This window comes from Corythoichthys intestinalis, chromosome 8 (genome assembly GCF_030265065.1).
Source record: "Corythoichthys intestinalis isolate RoL2023-P3 chromosome 8, ASM3026506v1, whole genome shotgun sequence".
NCBI lineage: Eukaryota > Metazoa > Chordata > Actinopteri > Syngnathiformes > Syngnathidae > Corythoichthys > Corythoichthys intestinalis.
The window spans coordinates 9,361,994-9,380,762 of NC_080402.1; the positions used below are offsets into that span (position 1 = coordinate 9,361,994).

Sequence of the window (18,769 nt, forward strand, 5' to 3'; positions counted from 1 at the left end):
CTTTCTATTTCCCTATTCGGGGTATTACAATATGTTCTGGGACCTGTGCACGTGCAGTCATCCCTGCGCTGTCATATGTACTTTGCGTTCCGGCACCTTATGATTTACAAATTAAGCACTGTTCCACAACAGTTGGCAGCTCTACTTTGACAAAGTCATCAGTCATCTATCCAAAAATCGCACTTACTTTTTTGCAAATCCTTGATCATAAGCAGACCAGTTGAGGAAGCAGGCATCTTCCAATTCTTCGTAGCAGAGAACACATCTCGATGATGGCGTGAAATTCCTTCGCTGATTGCGAACAAAAGATGTCCATTTACGTGCCCTGCTATCCTTCAGCCACTCATACAACTTTTCTTTAGATTGAGAACAATACATTGCCACACACCGCTGTGGCATCTTACCGAGAAGCAATGCAACAATACTGTGTTTATGGCGGACTTCCCTCGCAGTTCTCGGTGTGACGGAATTTCCAAAAATTGTCAAAGAAGAGCATTTTCGTTGTCAAGGGCGTTGCTATGGCTTATAGAAAAAATCTGGAAATCTGGACTATAAACTGTATTCCTTAATGGTTGTTTCTGACTTTGGGCGCCATCTGCAGGAGGCAAAAACAACAAACTCTTTCAAATGTGACACGTTGCTGGAAAAGGAAGGATTAGCAGATGATGTAAAATATTTTTTATTTGTAATAGAATGTTAATTGCTAAATAAATACAAAATGTAACAGTACAACTTGGGTGTGCCAGTCCAGTTGGGGTTAGTTTTGTCTTTCAAGTAGTTCCACCAAGCAATTTTTGTGTCAAGTCACTTTGTGCACAAGCACTAATGACATTACATAGAAGAGTTGTGTCCCCCCCCCAAAAATCTGTCCTTATAAGTGATGCTATAAATTGAAAGAAAACAACAGTTCTTGAATTGGAATTCCCTTGCTTGCCTTCCAGTGAGTTTCGACTTAGTACAAGTGCGTAAAATTACGATGCTATTAACAGTGGAATGAGTCCAAAGTGCAACAAAGGCTGAGATTAACACGTAGAAAGAGTCAAGTAAACAAGTCGTCACAACCAATAAGATAAACATACAGTATAAATAGATGTATATATTAAGGTAAACGTGAAAAACACAGTTATCAAGTATGGAGAGGGTTACCTGTTGTTCGACTTTAGATGTTGTGATCACATGAAGGCCTCCATGTCAATCACTGATTTGCATATAAATAAATGTTAACTCACAGATTTCTAGCTTTACTTTTCTATCCTCAAAGACCCTCGTTTCTGAGCGTCCACTCACGTACTTTCTAATTGCCCAATAGCACTTTGGCCAGGGATTGCAGCACCTCTCGCTTGTCGTACAGGTACATCTGCGTTTCCCAAAGCATTTCCACCAGAATGGCGTCGCTCACCTCGTCCAACATCACCTCCTGGGACAGTTGTGGGCTAAGTCTGCAGGAGCGTTGAGGCAAATAACTGACTTGTAAGATAGTTGAATATGGTAAAAAAAAACCTAATCACATAAGCAACAGAATAAAAGATTACCGTAATGTTCGTACTATAAGGCGCACCTGACAGTAAAGTGCCACCCACTAAATTTGGCACGAAAACGTCATTTGTTCATAGATAAGCCGCACTGGAATATAAGCTGCAGCCGTCCTCACTGTATTATAGGATATTCACACCAAAAGATATTAACTGGTAACACTTTATTTTACAGCGGCATCATACGACTGTCTTAATACCAAATGAACCACCATGCTTTGAACTAATTAGTTGCAACGCTTCATTGCTTCAAGAAGCTTCATTTGGTCATCACTGCTCCCTTGGGGGAGACAGTCAACCTTTTCTGCCACCTGCTGTCAACACTGTTGTTGTCCAACATGCCTCCTAGCATGCATTGCAGTGCTACAGATGTAAATAACAATCAAAATTCATGTTCTGTGCTTATTATTTCTTCATTTACTGTTCCAGTTGTTTCATTAATTGCTTGTTATTGTATTTGGTAACACTTTATTTGACATTGGTGCCATATGATTGTCATTAGACAATTATAATTATGATATGACACAGTCATGAGCATTAATGAATTCTTATAACAGACTTCATTTAGTGTTATCTGGCAAATTATCTCACTTTTGAATGGATGTAAAAGATCCAGGCTGGACATGAATAGAGTTAGTGACATAATTTGCCAGATGACACTTAATGACATCTGTCATAAGCATTCAGTAATGCCTATGATAGTGCCATATCATAATTATGACGGTCTTATGACAGTCTTATGACACTGCTGTCAAGTAAAGTGTTACCTATTAACCCAAATGAATAAACACATAAGCGACACTGGACCATAAGCTGCAGGATTCAAACAGAAGGAAAACAGGAGCGGCGTATAGTCCAAAAATGACGGTACAAAAAAAAATAGTTGGAAAGTATTAGTTGAAAACTTTGACTACTATATACAGTGGGGCAATTATTTATTTAGTCAACCACCAATTGTGCAAGTTCTCCTCTTGAAAGGATTAGAGAGGCCTGTAATTGTCAACATGGCTAAACCTCAACCATGAGAGACAATGTGAAGAAAAAACAGAAAATCATATTGTTTGATTTTTAAAAAACTTTATTTCCAAATTAGAGTGGAAAATAAGTTTTTGGTCACCTACAAACAAGCAAGATTTCTGGCTGTCAAAGAGGTCTAACTTCTTCTAACGAGGTCTAACGAGGCTCCACTCATTACCTGTATTAATGGCACCTGTTTTAACTCATTATCGGTATAAAAGACACCTGTCCACAACATCAGTCAGTCACACTCCAAACTCCACTATGGCCAAGACCAAAGAGCAATCGAAGGACACCAGAGACAAAATTGTAGACCTGCACTAGGCTGGGAAGACTGAATCTGCAATAGGTAAAGTGCTTGGTGTAAAGAAATCAACTGTGGGAGTAATTATCAGAAAATAGAAGACATTCAAGACCACTGATAATCTCCCTCGATCTGGGGCTCCATGCAAGATCTCACCCCGTGGCATCAAAATTATAACAAGAACGGTGAGCAAAAATCCCACAACCACACGGGGGGACCTAGTGAATAACCTACACAGAGCTCGGACCACAGTAACAAAGGCTACTATCAGTAACACAATGCGCCGCCAGGGACTCAAATCCTGCACTGCCAGATGTGTCCCTCTGCTGAAGCCAGTACACGTCCAGGGCCGTCTGCGGTTCGCTAGAGAGCATTTGGATGACCCAGAAGAGGACTGGGAGAATGTGTTATGGTCAGATGAAACCAAAATAGAACTTTTTGGTAGAAACACAGGTTCTCGTGTTTGGAGGAGAAAGAATACTGAATTGCATCCGAAGAACACCATACCCACTGTGAAGCATGGGGGTGGAAACATCATGCTTTGGGGCGGTTTTTCTGCAAAGGGACCAGGATGACTGATCTGTGTAAACGAAAGAATGAATGGGGCTATGTATCAAGAGATTTTGAGTGAAAATCTCCTTCCATCAGCAAGGGCATTGAAGATGAGACGTGGCTGCATGACAATGATCCCAAACACACAGCCAGGGCAACAAACGAGTGGCTTCATAAGAAGCATTTCAAGGTCTTGGAGTGGCCTAGCCAGTCTCCAGATCTCAACCCCATAGAAAATCTGTGGAGGGAGTTTAAAGTCCGTGTTGCCCAACGACAGCCCCAAAATATCACTGCTCAAGAGGAGATCTGCATGGAGGAATGGGCCAAAATACCAGCAAAAGTGCGTGAAAAGCCTGTGAAGAGTTACAGAAAACGTTTGGCCTCCGTTATTGCCAACAAAGTGTACATAACAAAGTATTGAGATGAACTTTTGGTATTGACCAAATACTTATTTTCCACCATGATTTGCAAATAAATTCTTTTAAAATCAAACAATGGAGATTTTGTGTTTTTTTTTCCACATTCTGTCTCATGGTTGAGGTTTACCCATGTTGACAATTACAGGCCTCTCTAATCTTTTCAAGTGGGAGAACTTGCACAATTAGGGGTTGACCAAATACTTATTTACCCCACTGTAGCAAAGTGTTGCATACCTGTGGTAGATGGTGTCGATCATTTCACACCAAGCACTGGCTCGGTCCACAGCGCAACCATCTGAGTCAGTACACTGCCAGCAAGAAAAATGTTATTGACAGCGTTAACTGGATTTCCAGTCCTCGAGGGAATAAACGGACACTCACGCAGTCCACCAACATCTTTCCCAGCTCCTTAGCTCCTACGATGCTCTTAGCTAGCTCCAGAGGATTGGAGGGCCGGAAAACATCCACGGAACTCACCGCCACTTGAGGAGGCTTTCCTGAGGGCCCAGGTGGATAAAGTACAGTGTGAGAAACAGACTATACAGGGACATTTGCCATTCATCCATGTTTTGTATTTTTGTTTAGACTAGGGCTGTCAAAATTATCGCGTTAACGGCCGGTAATTAATTTTTTTTATTAATCACTTTAAATATTTGACGCATTTAACGCACATGCCCCGCTCAAACAGATTAAAAAAAACAGCACAGTGTCATGTGCACTTGTTACTTGTGTTTTTTTGTGTTTTGTTGCCCTCTGCTGGCGCTTGGGTGCGACTGGAGAAATTATTGACATCCACAATGGCAAGCTACTAGTTTATTTTTTGATTGAAAGTTTTACAAATTTTATTAAAACGAAAACATTAAGATATAACTATATTATATATATGTTAGTACTATAACTTGTACTAACATTTATCTTTTAAGAACTACAAGTCTTTCTGGCCATGGATCGTTTTAACAGAATGTTAATAATGTTAATGCCATCTTGTTGATTTATTGTTATAATAAACAAATACAGTACTTATGTACAGTATGTTGAATGTACTGGTATATCTATCCGTCTTGTGTCTTATCTTTCCATTCCAACAATAATTTACAGAAAAATAGGGCATATTTTATAGATGGTTTGAATTGCGATTAATTACGATTAATTAATTTTTAAGCTGTGATTAACTCGATTAAAAATTTTAATCGTTTGACAGCCCTAGTTTAGACATTTTTGTCAAAGGCTTGACATTAGATTTTAAGGGTTGACTCTAAATCCTCAAAGAAAAAAAAGCCTTCAGGTTATGTGCATGATAACAGATCAAATTCAATTCAGAATTGAAGGCATGACGTGTCCGTGTAGAATAAGAAGCGGCAGATTAGAAGAAGGTCTTCCGGATCACACAAGTATGCACGAACCATCATGGAGCAGTATTTTCCTTTCGTACTAACATACACGTTAGGGGCCTTACCAGTTCCAAGAGAAACAACTAGACCCAGCTTCTTGATCTGAACTCCATGACCCTGATAAGCAAGATAAATATTATTGCATCAATGATGTCATTTATTGAACACTAGAATTCAAGAATGCTGCATTACCTCCGCTTTCATCACTTTGTAGTACTGATGGACCTCTGACATAGCGTCGAGCGTAGGGTTATTGGCCAACAACCCTCCGTCCAGGAAGCGTCCCATTGGCCGGAAATAAGTTGGGGCGGCGCCACTGGAGCGGGCCGCTCGCCACACAAGTTGCTCTAATGCAAAGACAAAGGAACACAATGGGTTAGCCTATAAACGTGACTTTTGGGTGAAGCGAGCGAGCCTACACATTCCTCTGTGCTAACAAGGCTACCGAGTGTCTCTCAGTCAAGTGGACACACACCTTCATTTGTCACCTTCCTACGCTTATTGGCTGGCTCCATTGTGTATCCTACTAGTAACAAATCCTCATCCTCCCATCCTGTAACAACGACACGGCTGGCACACGACGACAACGCAGCACTGCGACGCACACGCGCTAACCCATTTTGTACCTTGAGGGATGGTGAGGGGCTTGAAGGTTGCTGTAGTGGCGTACGGGGACTCTCTGTGGGTAGCAGGAGGGTCGTAGTTCCTGAAAATGTGGAGTTCTCCTGGGTGGCGGTCGGCTAGAACACTGGTCACCATCACCCTGTGTGAGAAATATTTAATACGAAAAATATCGACATACTTCTGTGACATGCAGTCATGCAAATTTCATGTTGTTAGTAACTGGGTGATTCTCATGAAGCTAAACTAAACTATGTCTTTGAACATTTTAGGGATATAGTATGAAAACCTGAAATAGCTCATTTTCAGTTGAAAGAAGGTTATTCTGATGGTTTATATGTTGTGTAATTGGGTGGAACGAAGCATTACCTGGGGTACTGAACATCTGCCATTTTGGTATTCTCTCCAAACTCTTTCTTCAAGAAGTCCTCCAGTGGAGCTGACTCGTAAGGTCTGGAGCCTTTGAACACCTGCTCCTTCATTCGAAAGTACAAGCAGCGGAGGTACTCCATTGACTTCCCTGCATATTGAAGTCTCATGATGTCATCATGTTGATGCTGGGATGAGGGGTGAAGTATACAAATTTTTTTTTTTTTAATTAAAAAAAAACAATGAACAAACCATGGACTATGGCAAGGGCCAGGATGCCGCCTGTGCTGGTACCGGCAACCCAGTCGAAGAGCTCCCTGATAGGCCGGCCGGCCTCTTTCTCCAGAGCGATCAGCATCTGGATCAGAACCAGCCCCCTGATTCCACCACCGTCCAGACACAACAGAGTATCCATCCTGGAGTAGAATGTACACAATGGACTCAATTTTTTCCACTTTCACTATTATAAAAGGGTTAGGGGAGAACACGGTTGTTCAATTTCAAAATGTTATGGTGTATTTCTTTTACATTACAGGCATTTACACAAAGGGTTTTAGTAATGGAAGTGCTACCAACCACTATTATAAACCAACACAGGCAAATTTCTATTTCTAATACTTAGTTTCATGGTGGTTGCAATTTCTTTGGGTGTTTATTTATCTACGTGTTGGTGCTATGATGGAAAATAAGCAATTCTACATTTTTGACCTTGAGATGGCGCACGCATAGAGTAAACGAATCATAATGAAGTGTCAGCATATGTATCGGCACAGTTGGCTCAAAGTGTTAAAGGGAACTTAAAAGGGACTTAAAGACTTGTAGGCTATAATAAGCCAAAATTGTTCTCTTTTACTAAAATATGTTATTAGAAACACATAAAATATTGCCATTGATTTAAAAATCTATACTGGACTGTCTCAGAAAATTAGAATACACAATATTCTAATTTTTTGAGACAGTCCTGTGTATATATACAGGACTGTCTCAGGAAATTAGAATACACAATATTCTAATTTCCTGACTGTCTCAGGAAATTAGAATATTGTGTATTCTAATTTCCTGAGACAGTCCTGTAATATTTAGCACATACAGTACCGTATTTTTTGGACTATAAGTCGCACCTGAGTACAAGTCGCACCAGCCATAAAATGCCCAATGAAGAGGAAAAAAAACATATATACGTCGCACTGGAGTATAAGTCGCATTTTTTGGGGAAATTTACTTGATAAAATCCAGCACATAGAACAGATATTTCATCTTGAAAGGCAATTTGAAATTAAAATACAATAAAAAACAACATGCTGAATAAGTGTACAGTATGACAAGGGTTACATGATGCATGAACAACAAAATGCGAACGTGGCCAGTATGTTAACGTAACATAGCTATTAAGAGTTACTCAGATAACTATAGCATCAAGAACATGCTAACAAGTTTAGCAAACCAGCAGTGTCACTCCAAAACACCAAATTAACATGTGAAATGATATAAAAATGTGTTAATAATTTCACACATAAGTCGCTCCTGAGTATAAATCGCACCCCCAGCCAAACTATGAAAAAAACTGCGACTTACTGTATAGTCCGAAAAATATGGTAGTTGTATTAAGTTTATTTTGTCTACACTTGTAGATTAGTTGAATTTGTTGTCTGTGATAAAAGAAAAAAAAATTCAACTAATATTTAGCACGTTTTGATCTACGGAGCACGCAATGTTATATGCACGCAATGGACGCTGGGATGGATGAAGTGGTTGGGCTGGACTGGTAGAGTAGCTTTGTTAGCTAGCAAGCGAAGCTAGTATGACGACTGGCATGATGTTGTCACATTTTGCGGTTGGTCAGATTGTTTTGTTACAGAGCTGTGGGATGAGTTCCCGACGTAGTAGCTGCATTCAATTTCAGCGCATTAGCAGTGTCTTTAAACTAGGGCTGTCAAAATTATCGCATTACCAGGCGGCAATTAATTTTTCTAAATTAATCACGTTAAAATATTTAACGCATTTAACGCACATGCCCCGCTCAAACAGATTAAAATGACAGCACAGTGTCATATCCACTTGTTGTGTTTTTTGGTGTTTTGTCGCCCTCTGCTGGCGCTTGGGTGCGACTGATTTTATGGGTTTCAGTACCATGAGCATTGTGTAATTACTGACATCAACAATGGCGAGCTACTAGTTTATTTTTTGATTGAAAATTTTACAAATTTTAATCAAACAAAAACATTAACAGGGGTTTTAATCTAAAATTTCTATACCTTGCACTAACATTTATCTTTTAAGAACTACAAGTCTTTCTATCCATGGATCACTTTAACAGAATGTTAATAATGTTAATGCCATCTTGTTGATTTATTGTTATAATAAACAAATACAGTTCTTATGTACCATATGTTGAATGTATATATCCATCTTGTGTCATATCTTTCCATTCCAACAATAATTTACAGAAAAATATGGCGTATTTCATACATGGTTTGAATTACGATTAGTTAATTTTTAAGCAGTGATTAAATCGATTAACAATTTTAATCTTTTGACAGCCCTACTTTAAACCGATCCTAGGCAGGTTGCCGAGATATTGACCTGCTGCCATTTGACGGTTTGTATTGCCCTTCGTTGCTAGTTGCATCACTGCCTTGTTTTTTTTTTGTTTGTCTGTGTCTCACCGCGGTTTTCCCTCATTTTTAAAAAAAAATTTTTTTTTTATTGATCCCGATCACTGTCACGGACCCTTTTTGAGTCTCCCTTTTCGCGATCGCGTCTTTTTTTGTGTGTTCAATAAACCCTTTTACGCAATCCCTATGTTATTGTTGTCTGCTTACTGTTTGAAATGAGCCGCGTTTTCTAATTCCGTGGTCAAGCCAGCTGCACTTTCTTTTCAGTTGCGTTTCCCTTTCAGGTTTTACCGCACAGACAACGCATGTGGGTTGTGGTTGGTTTAAAGGTAAAATCATGACTCTAACGTCACGCGGAAGTATAGTCCTGTGGTCTGCGCGGTCGTCTGTTGCAAGGGAAACGTGGCTGGGAATCCCGCTGGAGACCTTCATTTAATTGCTTTTGCTGCTCGTTTTGTGAAATATCGACAGTGCTGTCCTGCTGTTATAACTCATACTAGCAGTGCAACGGTTTGCGGTTCAAAGCCGAACTGTACGGTTCTCCCTGTACGGTTCAATACGCCTTTATGAACCGCGCCTTTTCGTTTTTGCAATTAATTTATTCCGAACTCTTGTTGAATGAATTGGTCGAGCTCTGTGTGCCTGTGTGTGACGTGAAGCACAGCAGTGGAGAAATTCCCGCCCTGCAAGTAAATGTCCGATCGCTGTCAAGCACCTGTGTAATAGAAGCAGAGAAATGCCCTCTCTCGCTTACGAGCGAAGTGAAAGTGAAACAAGAAAGAAAACAAAACGCTATGGCGAGCGAAGGAGTGGAGAGACTGAATTTTGAGGAAGCACCGGCTTCTTTCAAATCTGCCGTGTGGCAACATTTCGGTTTTCCCCTGGACTACAATTCGGAGGGAAAGAAAATATTGGAAAAAAAAAATGAAACAATTTTCAAGCATTGCTCAGCGCTTGTTCCCTATGCTAATGGCAACACTTATAACATGACTCGGGCACCTCAGCCAGCATCACCCACAGATATCACTTTCTCAGAGCAGAACTACCCCGAAGATGACACCAATGAATACACACGGCGGGCTTCGTTAATTTATTTGCAACGCTTGACCCGCATTACATTGTTCCCTCACGGACGTATTTCTCCAACAACATAACCCCCGACATTTATGAAATGGCACGCAAAGCCATCGAAGATGATTCCGCTAAAGCACAGTTTCGCCCTGACCACAGTTGGACGTCCCGTGCTACAGAGTGCTACTACCTAACTGTGACTGTTCACCATAACGAGTTGCACGGTCTTGGCGTAATTTGTACAAGTAAGCACTGATTTTTAAATGTGTATGCCGTACGTTACGTTCAAAATCTGTACGTTTGTCGTGTATTACGTTTTTTTTCCTCCATTCGGATTTTGTCACCCTTTTCGGCAAGGAGACAATGTGCGTGAATACGTTGGTTGAATGACGCCAGAAAAGTCAGAGACACGGAGAGGGAAGAGTGTTGTGACGGTGTAGCGAACGCGAGGCTAGGCTAGGTGGCTCCAATATTTCCTGACTGTAGCCGACAGCCTACAATCTACGCCTAGATATCTCATGCATAGAGAACTACATGCGAAATGACAGACTGGTGTTAGTAAACAGCCGCCATTTTAGAGCAGTAAACTTCTCAGAAAGGCTCTGTTGTAGTGAACCTTCCTAGCGAACCTAAGTAACTTTTTATCTAAAATACTCCTAAATCGGCAAAATTTTGACTTGAGTGTCTTTAAAGGATGAAGCGGTTTTAAAATTTTCACGTGTCGAAAGCAGACAGAAGGGAACTAATACAACAACGGGAGCAATTTTATCAACTATAACGGTTGATTCACAACATTAAATGACCTCCAAACATAGCAAAGGTTACTATGTTTTTGTTTTTTGTTTCTTTTTGGGAAAAAAATGAAACAAAAAAAAATGAAAGGTAACACCAGTTACTTTGTCAAGTAACTTTTTTACTACTGTGTGTGTATTTCAGTAGTTAGTCACTACACTAGTCAAAGAGCTAAGAAGCATTTTAACAGTCGAAAATGTTTACATTTTAAGTATTTATTTCATTTTCTTAAAAGCAAAATAAAGGCAGTTTTTTTTTTTTTTAAAATGCAAAACGCAAACTGAAACGAAACAGTGATCCCAAAACTGAGGTTCAAACCGAACCGTGGGCTAACGGAACCGTTGCACCCCTAACTGGTACTAACATTTATCTTTTAAGAATTAAAAGTCTTTTTGTCCGTGGATCCCATTAAGGCTTCATGGGGCTCCATCTGAGCATCACTATCGGACAAGATGGTGATTCTAAGTTCTAAAATAAATTTTATTTTGTGTTAAGTTCCTGAGTGGAATGAGTTCTTGTCTTTACACAATAACCTGCAAATTTGATGTTCTGTTTTGTTGAAGTAAAACTATAAACCTGTTCTAATTTGATGGCAACGAATGTAGTATTGCTAATGTTCCTTATTTAATATGACACATACACATACCTCCTCTTGGAACCGTCCACCTCCGACTTGCCTCCGCTCATAGCAGCGAACGCAGCCCCAACATGCATTATGTCTTCAAACCCTGCGTGTCAATCAGAGGACTTTTTGTTTTTATTTTAAATGCCAAAATTGCTCAAACATACAACAAAATGTTAAAGACAGTAGATAGAGATTGAGGCAGAGTTGGTAGATGGCGAGCACGGTGACGGTGTTACCTATGCCTTGAGTTGCAGCCTTGTTGGTGATGGGTGGGGGGCTGCTTGGTGAGGGAGGTAGGCAGCGTTGCACACCCACACTACACAGCATATCCAGCAGTATTTTTCTATTGGGACCTTTTTGTTTTAACACCATGCAAGGCAATCACAGTTAGACATGCACACACAAAAACGGTTAGACAGTGTTTATGAGTAGGATAATATTGATGCTATAACAAGACATTAGAATTTCTGGCAAGTTCAAATTCTGGCATGCTTTATAAAGACCACGAATGACCAAATTGGAACACTTGGTTAAAAAAAAGGTTTATTAGTGAAAAATATTCTAAGTACTACCGAATTGGCCCGAATATAAGACGTTTTTTTTTTAAAGTAAGACTGAAAAAGTGGGGGTCGTCTTATATTCGCGGTCTAGACGTTATACCCATTCACGACGCTAGATGGCGCCAGATATCATTGAAGCAATGTTCTGTCATGACAGATCTCAGCTACTCTCAAGTTTAACCAGTTTGCATGATTTTATTGGAATGTTTTTCGTTATTCAGATTTATTTCAAGACTACATTTACAGTTAGACTTCACTTTGATGGTTAATGCAGTTATTGCAATTTTGTTTTTTTATCACAATAGATTTGTTTATTTACATTTCAAAAACCAGAAGCCATTCATTTACAAATGTGATTGCACTTTAGTTTACATGTTTACATGTTCAGATATTAAGATTTGAATGAGGCAAAATAACATGCTTTTTCTCTCAAATATATTGTTATAATCAGTTGTTTCAGATGTACTGTAATTATTTTCTGTATAAAAAATAATTTGGTGTGCAAAAAGTTTTTCAAACTTGAGTCTTGAAAAAGAGAAGGTCGTCTTATAATCAGGGCCGTCTTATATTCGGGCCAATACGGTATTATGCATTTTGAACTCTTGTCATAATACCTTTACTGGTCCGAGCAGCGATCAGTCCCGGCGTCTCTCCCAAATCGTTGTGGATCTCCACATCGGCCCCAAACACTATTAGCGCTTTGATCAACTCCATGTGATCCATCTGTTCCGGGATAAACATGCGTTGCGTCACTTTTGTCTGGAATTAAGGGCCGCAAACGTTTGCCGCGCACCTTCATCGCGAAGTGCAACGCCGTGTTGCCGTCCTGTCCTTTCAGGTTTGCATTTGCGCCATGCGTGAGCAAAACCATAGCGGCCTCGAAGCGACCCTTCTTGGTGCAAATGTGGAGGGCACTTTCGCCTGTCTTACTGAGGTAGTTGATGGCACTGCCTCGCTCCAGCAGCATGCGACACATCTAGAATGTAGAACATGTTGAAAGTCATAATGTCAGTGGTGGGAAAGAAAAACCAGGTTCCCCCAGTGCTCTATAAGCCTGGCGGGCCTCACAAACTATTCATATTTTAACTGCGTTTTTACTGCATCTGCTGATACGGTTGAAAGCACAATGGCGAAATCTTATGGTTGATATGTGACCAAACGTATCCCAGCTCTGCCATTGCACTGAATTGCAATGTATTTTTGTTTGATTAAAACTGTATTTCAAGACTGCCTTTTTGTATGACTCCAGGCTTTATAGGTTTTCTGAGCAAACCCTGAACAAAAAAATACCCACATTACCTAGTTATTCTGTTTAAATAGCTTTCTAGAGATCTATATTTTTTAATGTTCCTCACCTCGGCTGTTTTAGCCCAGTGGAGGGGCGTGCCTCCATACAAAGAGTCCTCTGCGTGGAGCTGGTCAGGGTCTGCTTTCAAGATTTCTTCTGTACAGCTGACAAACAATATTGTTATGATGTACCGTATATGTTATCAAATATAAGTTATAGACAGTGCCAACACCAGTGGTGCCTCCAGAAATTTTTCATGACCAGATGAGGCTACTTAAAATCTTGGGGTGAAATGCATAACTGATGCTACAACAATCTAACGATATACTGGCAAGCGGGGTGGCCAAAGAATTTATAGGGAGGGGCCATGGCCACCCCTTGGTGGCGCCACTGTCCAACACTTTTGGAAGAAAAAAACTTTTCATGCAAGTCAAGGCTTCTTTGGTACTTTCAACAGTTGCTGTCATTATTATGCGAATGATCAATAAAGCAACAACTGCGTTTTGGAACAATTAACCCTTTATTGGGCACTACTTTAAATACAGGGTGATTGAAAAAGAATGTGCTAAACCCATTGCGGTACATTTATATAAAAAAAAAAAAGCAATAGTAATAAGTAGGGTTGTTCCGATCATGTTTTTTGCTCCCGATCCGATCCCGATCGGTTTAGTTTGAGTATCTGCCGATCCCGATATTTCCCGATCCAATTGCTTTTTTTTTGCTCCCGATTCAATTCCAATCATTCCCGATAATTTTTCCTGATCATATACATTTTGACAATGCATTAAGAAAAAAATGAATAAAACTCAGATGGATATATACATTCAACATATAGTACATAAGTACTGTATTTGTTTATTATGACAATAAATCCTCAAGATGGCATTTACATTATTAACATTCTTTCTGTGAGAGGGATCCACAGATAGAAAGACTTTGACTTTGTACATTGTGACTAAATATTGCCATCGAGTGTATTTGTTGAGCGTTCAGTAAATGATACTGAAGGCCATGTCCAATGCATGATGGGAAGTGGAGCCATGACAAGTGAAACCACGACTGTGCGTAGTGCTACCAATTCATAGATCTTCTCTGCGATGGGATATAATTCAAGGTGTTAAGAAACAGATCAATTGCTACCTTACTTCCCCACAGTGCTTCCCATGATATTTCTAATTGTACGGAGAAGGATTGTAAGGTTTTAGCCAAATAAAATAAGTCTCCAAAGGATGCCAAAATTCACTCTATTCATTTTACGCTGCTGTTTAGCTCTCTGTATTAGCACAACGGCGGCATTACAGATGGAGCGCATCAATGCGTGAGTGGGTCGTGCAGTGCATGCATTAATAATTTAATTGCAATTAATATTTAATTGCATCAAATATTTTAACGTGATACTTTTTTTTTTTAAATTAATTACCGCCGTTATTGGGATAAATTTTATAACCCTACCTTAAGCCTAAACTAAAGACTCTGGATAAATGTAACATATTATGTCTGTAGTGTTAAATACAATTAGAAAACGATTTAATTAAAAAATAGATACATTAAAAAAAGGCATGGCCGATATTTTTTTGCCGATTCCAATACTTTGAAAATGACGAGATCGGACCCGATCGTTCGGGATGCCGATCGATCGGGACATCTCTAGTAATAAGGTAACACAACCGTGTGGCTATCCCACCCCCAACCTCGTCAATGCTGACGAGTTCGGTTGACGGTGGGTTGGCGTCACGTAAGTGAGTCAAAGCTGTTTTTTTTTTTCCTCCTCAGACAAAACTTTTTGGCTCTTTTGTTGCTCTGCCATCTTTGCAGAATTCTCACAAAAGCATTTGTATTGACTTCCGCCTTTATAATTAGTAGTTTTTTTTCTGTAGCAGGGTTCCTGCCACCCTCCTCAAAGTTAATTAGTGCCCGTGAAAGTGATACAGACCCCCTCAAGATATAAAAGAGTTGTCATTCAGCTAGTTGTCAGTTGACATATCATCACAAATGTTTTGAAAGTATTTTATAAAGGTTGAAAAAATTACCTAGGTTTGCTTTGAGGGGAAAATATCACATTCATCTGTCGTTGTAGCCATATAAAAGGGTTATTAACGAGGAGGTGGATCACAAATCCTTTTTTTGTTCTGCAGGATTTGTTTCACTAGTGTAAATATACAGTATATACTAGTAGTGTAAAACATACTGTATACGCATTTTTTGTTCATATTTTTGTTGCTTGCAGTTTTTTCACTGCACTTGACAGTTACAGAGATCAAATCCATTCCACTTGTGAAGGCTAGCACTGATTGACGGCAATAAATGTCCAATCCAGACTGACAGCGGGGCTGTCAGCACTCCCAGTCCAAATGGATTGGACGTCTATCGCTGTCAATGGCAGCCAATGTGTGTGTGTTGAAAATAAATACATTTTAAAAACTTGATATTTTTACCTGATTCCAATCCTCTGAAAATGACGTAATCGGGCCCAATTTCCAATCATGTGATCGGCAAAGGGACATCTCTAATCTTAGCTACAGAGATTGTACCATTTCCACTGAATGCAACACTCACCTCTTTTCACTGTACTTCATAGCAGAGTGGATCGGGTAGCCAACACCACCTGGGACGTTGCATTTAGCCCCGCCACCCAAGAGCGCTTTGACAGCCTCCACTCGTCCCAGACGGCAGGACACGTGAAGTGGCGTCTCCCCGATGTTGTTCAGCTCGTTCACGCCCGAGCACAAGCGTGAGCACAAGATCTGCGTGATGACACAACAATGACAAAGAAATATGGAGCAAAACTACAACTAAGGAGAAGTATTTTATTGATTGTTCAGGGTCACGTCCTACTCACCTGAATGACGGCGGGGGAGTCGTGCTTGGCGGCAATGTGCATGGGCGTCTCTCCCTGGTTGTCTCGGATGTCCGTGCGAGCCTGGCTCTCCTCCAGCAGCTCTTTCACGCAAGCCGCGTCACTTCGTTCGCATGCCAGATGCATCGGCGTCTGACCGAGCACATCCCTTTTGTTGATCTCACTACAAACGTAAAACCTGTAATATTAAACCTCCGTTTTTGTTGGAGGATCCTGCCTATAAACACTCTAAAAAGTCATGGTGACCACCTTTGTACTTGGTTGTGCTTCAGACACTCCCTGAGCCCCGTGTCCACGGCGATGTGAGCGGTGCTCCAATCCGGGTGGTTGCGCAGGCAGTCCACGATTATCTGGGCTGTCTCGGCTTTCATCGGTGGGAGAGTGTCGTAGAAAGGTGGGAGCTTAAGTGCATACTGCGGGAACCAGTTCATGGCGTCCTCTTCTGACGCCACCTGGAAAAGCCTTAGGACACAATAATGCACATTCATAAACTGATAAGCAGTCAATTGCAGTGGGTCAAATAAGTATTTAGTCAACCACTAATTGTGCAAGTTCTCCCACTTGAAAATATTAGAGAGGCCTGTAATTGTCAACATGGTTAAACCTCAACCATGAGAGACAGAATGTGGGGAAAAAAAACCTTCAAAATCACATTGTTTGATTTTTAAATAATTCATTTGCAAATCAAGGTGGAAAATAAGTATTTGGTCAATACCAAAAGTTCATCTCAATACTTTGTTATGTACCCTTTGTTGGCAATAACGGAGGTCAAACGTTTTCTGTAACTCTTAACAAGCTTTTCACACACTGTTGCTGGTATTTTGGCCCATTCGTCCATGCAGATCTCCTCTAGAGCAGTGATGTTTTGGGGCTGTCGTTGGGCAACACGGACTTTCAACTCGCTCCGCAGATTTTCTATGGGGTTGAGACCTGCAGACTGGCTTGGCCACTCCAGGACCTTGAAATGCTTCTTACGAAGCCACTCCTTTGTTGCCCTGGCTGTGTGTTTGGGATCATTGTCATGCTGAAAGACCCAGCCACGTCTCATCTTCAATGCCCTTGCTGATGGAAGGAGATTTTTATTCAAATTCTCTCAATACATGGCCCCATTCATTCTTTCCTTTACACGGATCAGTCGTCCTGGTCCCTTTGCAGAAAAATAGCCACAAAGCATGATGTTTCCACCCCCATGCTTCACAGTGGGTATGGTGCAATTCAGTATTCTTTTTCCTCCAAACAAGAGAACCTGTGTTTCTACCAAAAAGTTCTATTTTGGTTTCATCTGACCATAACACATTCAGTCCTCTTCTGGATCATCCAAATGCTCTCTAGCGAACTGCAGACGGGCCTGGACGTGTACTGGCTTCAGCAGGGGGACACGTCTGGTAGTGCAGGATTTGAGTCCCTGGCGGCGCATTGTGTTACTGATAGTAGCCTTTGTTACTGTGGTCCCAGCTATCAGTAGGTCCATTCACTAGGTCCCCCCGTGTGGTTCTGGGATTTTTGCTCCCCGTTCTTGTTACCATTTTGACGCGACGGGGTGAGGAGGGAGTTGAAATTCCGTGTTGCCCAACGACAGCCCCAAAACATCACTGTGCTAGAGGAGATCTGCATGGAGGAATGGGTCAAAATACCAGGAATAGTGTTTGAAAAGCTTGTGAAGAGCTACAGAAAACATTTGGCCTCCGTTATTGCCAACAAAGGGTACATAACTAAGTATTGGTATTGACCAAATACTTATTTTCCACCATGATTTGCAAATAAATTCTTTAAAAATCAAACAATGTGATTTTCTGTTTTTTTTCCCACATTCTGTCTCTCATGGTTGAGGTTTACCCATGTTGACAATTACAGGCCTCTCTAATATTTTCAAGTGGGAGAACTTCCACAATTAGTGGTTGACTAAATACATATTTGCCCCACTGTATGTTCTCAGCTGTATTTGTGGGTATATTAACAACACATCAAAAACGTATTTTTGACGGTGTAGTATAGTGAGATTTACAAGAAAGTGAGCGAAAAGTTATGAGTAAGTAGTGTTTGCAGTTTGGAATGAAATCTCTCAATTGATGGATGAATGAAGGAAGTCCTTCACTTAAATGTTTCATCCAGCGTCCGGGACAGCCCAAGCAGGACATTTATTTGTCCTCCCTTTTAAAGTTTCACCTGAATACAACACAACCCAGTGTGTTCGCAAGTGCAAGCTGCAAGTTAAAGGTAGGCAATGTTAAACACTGAGCATTATTTTACGTCAACATCCTGTCAAGAAATGAGTTACGCTCCATTGACAAAGTGACAGTTAACAAGTGGGAATTGTTGAGTTTAATTTAAAAAACAAAAAACTGTTGTTTGTGTTAGAATATTAGCGGTTCGATAACTATAGACATGTTTAGCTCTTGATAATACTGCCTTGTCATTTTGACCGGTTTAAACCGGCCTAGGTTCCACAGGTCAACTTCAATACATTTAAGGAATCATATTGTTGCATTTCATTACTTACCAAATGCTATTGCTTCATGAAATGTATTTGATGAGAAAGATATTAAGTTGTTATTATATATTTGCTTTCATCAATTGCTGCCCGCCATTAAGAAATGCTTTGCTTATTATTATTGTTCACAAAGAAAGAATGTTTTGTCTTGCCTGGTCAAGGTCAGAAGAGGCCGCTTTGCTTTGCTGAAAAGTGCTGACACATATGTATATAATTCCATTTACATGCACACACATAGCCAAACAAAGACAAGAGGTGTGCCAGC

The 18,769-nt window shown here is 40.4% G+C and overlaps 1 protein-coding gene across 4 annotated transcripts in view; it reads right to left on the reverse strand.

Annotated features, from left to right (window-relative positions):
• The window catches only part of pla2g6 (phospholipase A2, group VI (cytosolic, calcium-independent)), a 46,381-nt gene that overhangs the window by 21,691 nt on the left and 5,921 nt on the right, over nt 1-18,769 (reverse strand). Inside the window, exons 3-21 of one of the 4 annotated variants that reach the window (XR_009064208.1) lie at nt 16,263-16,475; nt 15,996-16,176; nt 15,713-15,900; nt 13,224-13,320; nt 12,662-12,844; nt 12,483-12,591; nt 11,545-11,661; nt 11,330-11,411; nt 6,458-6,621; nt 6,206-6,356; nt 5,842-5,978; nt 5,691-5,768; nt 5,408-5,562; nt 5,281-5,332; nt 4,206-4,321; nt 4,059-4,132; nt 1,147-1,439; nt 405-595; nt 188-291 (exon numbers count right to left, since the gene is read on the reverse strand). Coding sequence is in view for 2 of the 4 variants with exons in the window: in XM_057844163.1 (XP_057700146.1) it covers nt 1,295-1,439; nt 4,059-4,132; nt 4,206-4,321; nt 5,281-5,332; nt 5,408-5,562; nt 5,691-5,768; nt 5,842-5,978; nt 6,206-6,356; nt 6,458-6,621; nt 11,330-11,411; nt 11,545-11,661; nt 12,483-12,591; nt 12,662-12,844; nt 13,224-13,320; nt 15,713-15,900; nt 15,996-16,176; nt 16,263-16,475 (2,242 nt within the window). In the remaining 2 variants the exon portion in view is untranslated. Of the gene's footprint in view, nt 1-187; nt 596-655; nt 1,440-4,058; nt 4,133-4,205; nt 4,322-5,280; nt 5,333-5,407; nt 5,563-5,690; nt 5,769-5,841; nt 5,979-6,205; nt 6,357-6,457; nt 6,622-11,329; nt 11,412-11,544; nt 11,662-12,482; nt 12,592-12,661; nt 12,845-13,223; nt 13,321-15,712; nt 15,901-15,995; nt 16,177-16,262; nt 16,476-18,769 lie in introns of those variants that run through there. The other 3 variants (XR_009064207.1, XM_057844163.1, XM_057844164.1) reach the window with 3 other exon arrangements.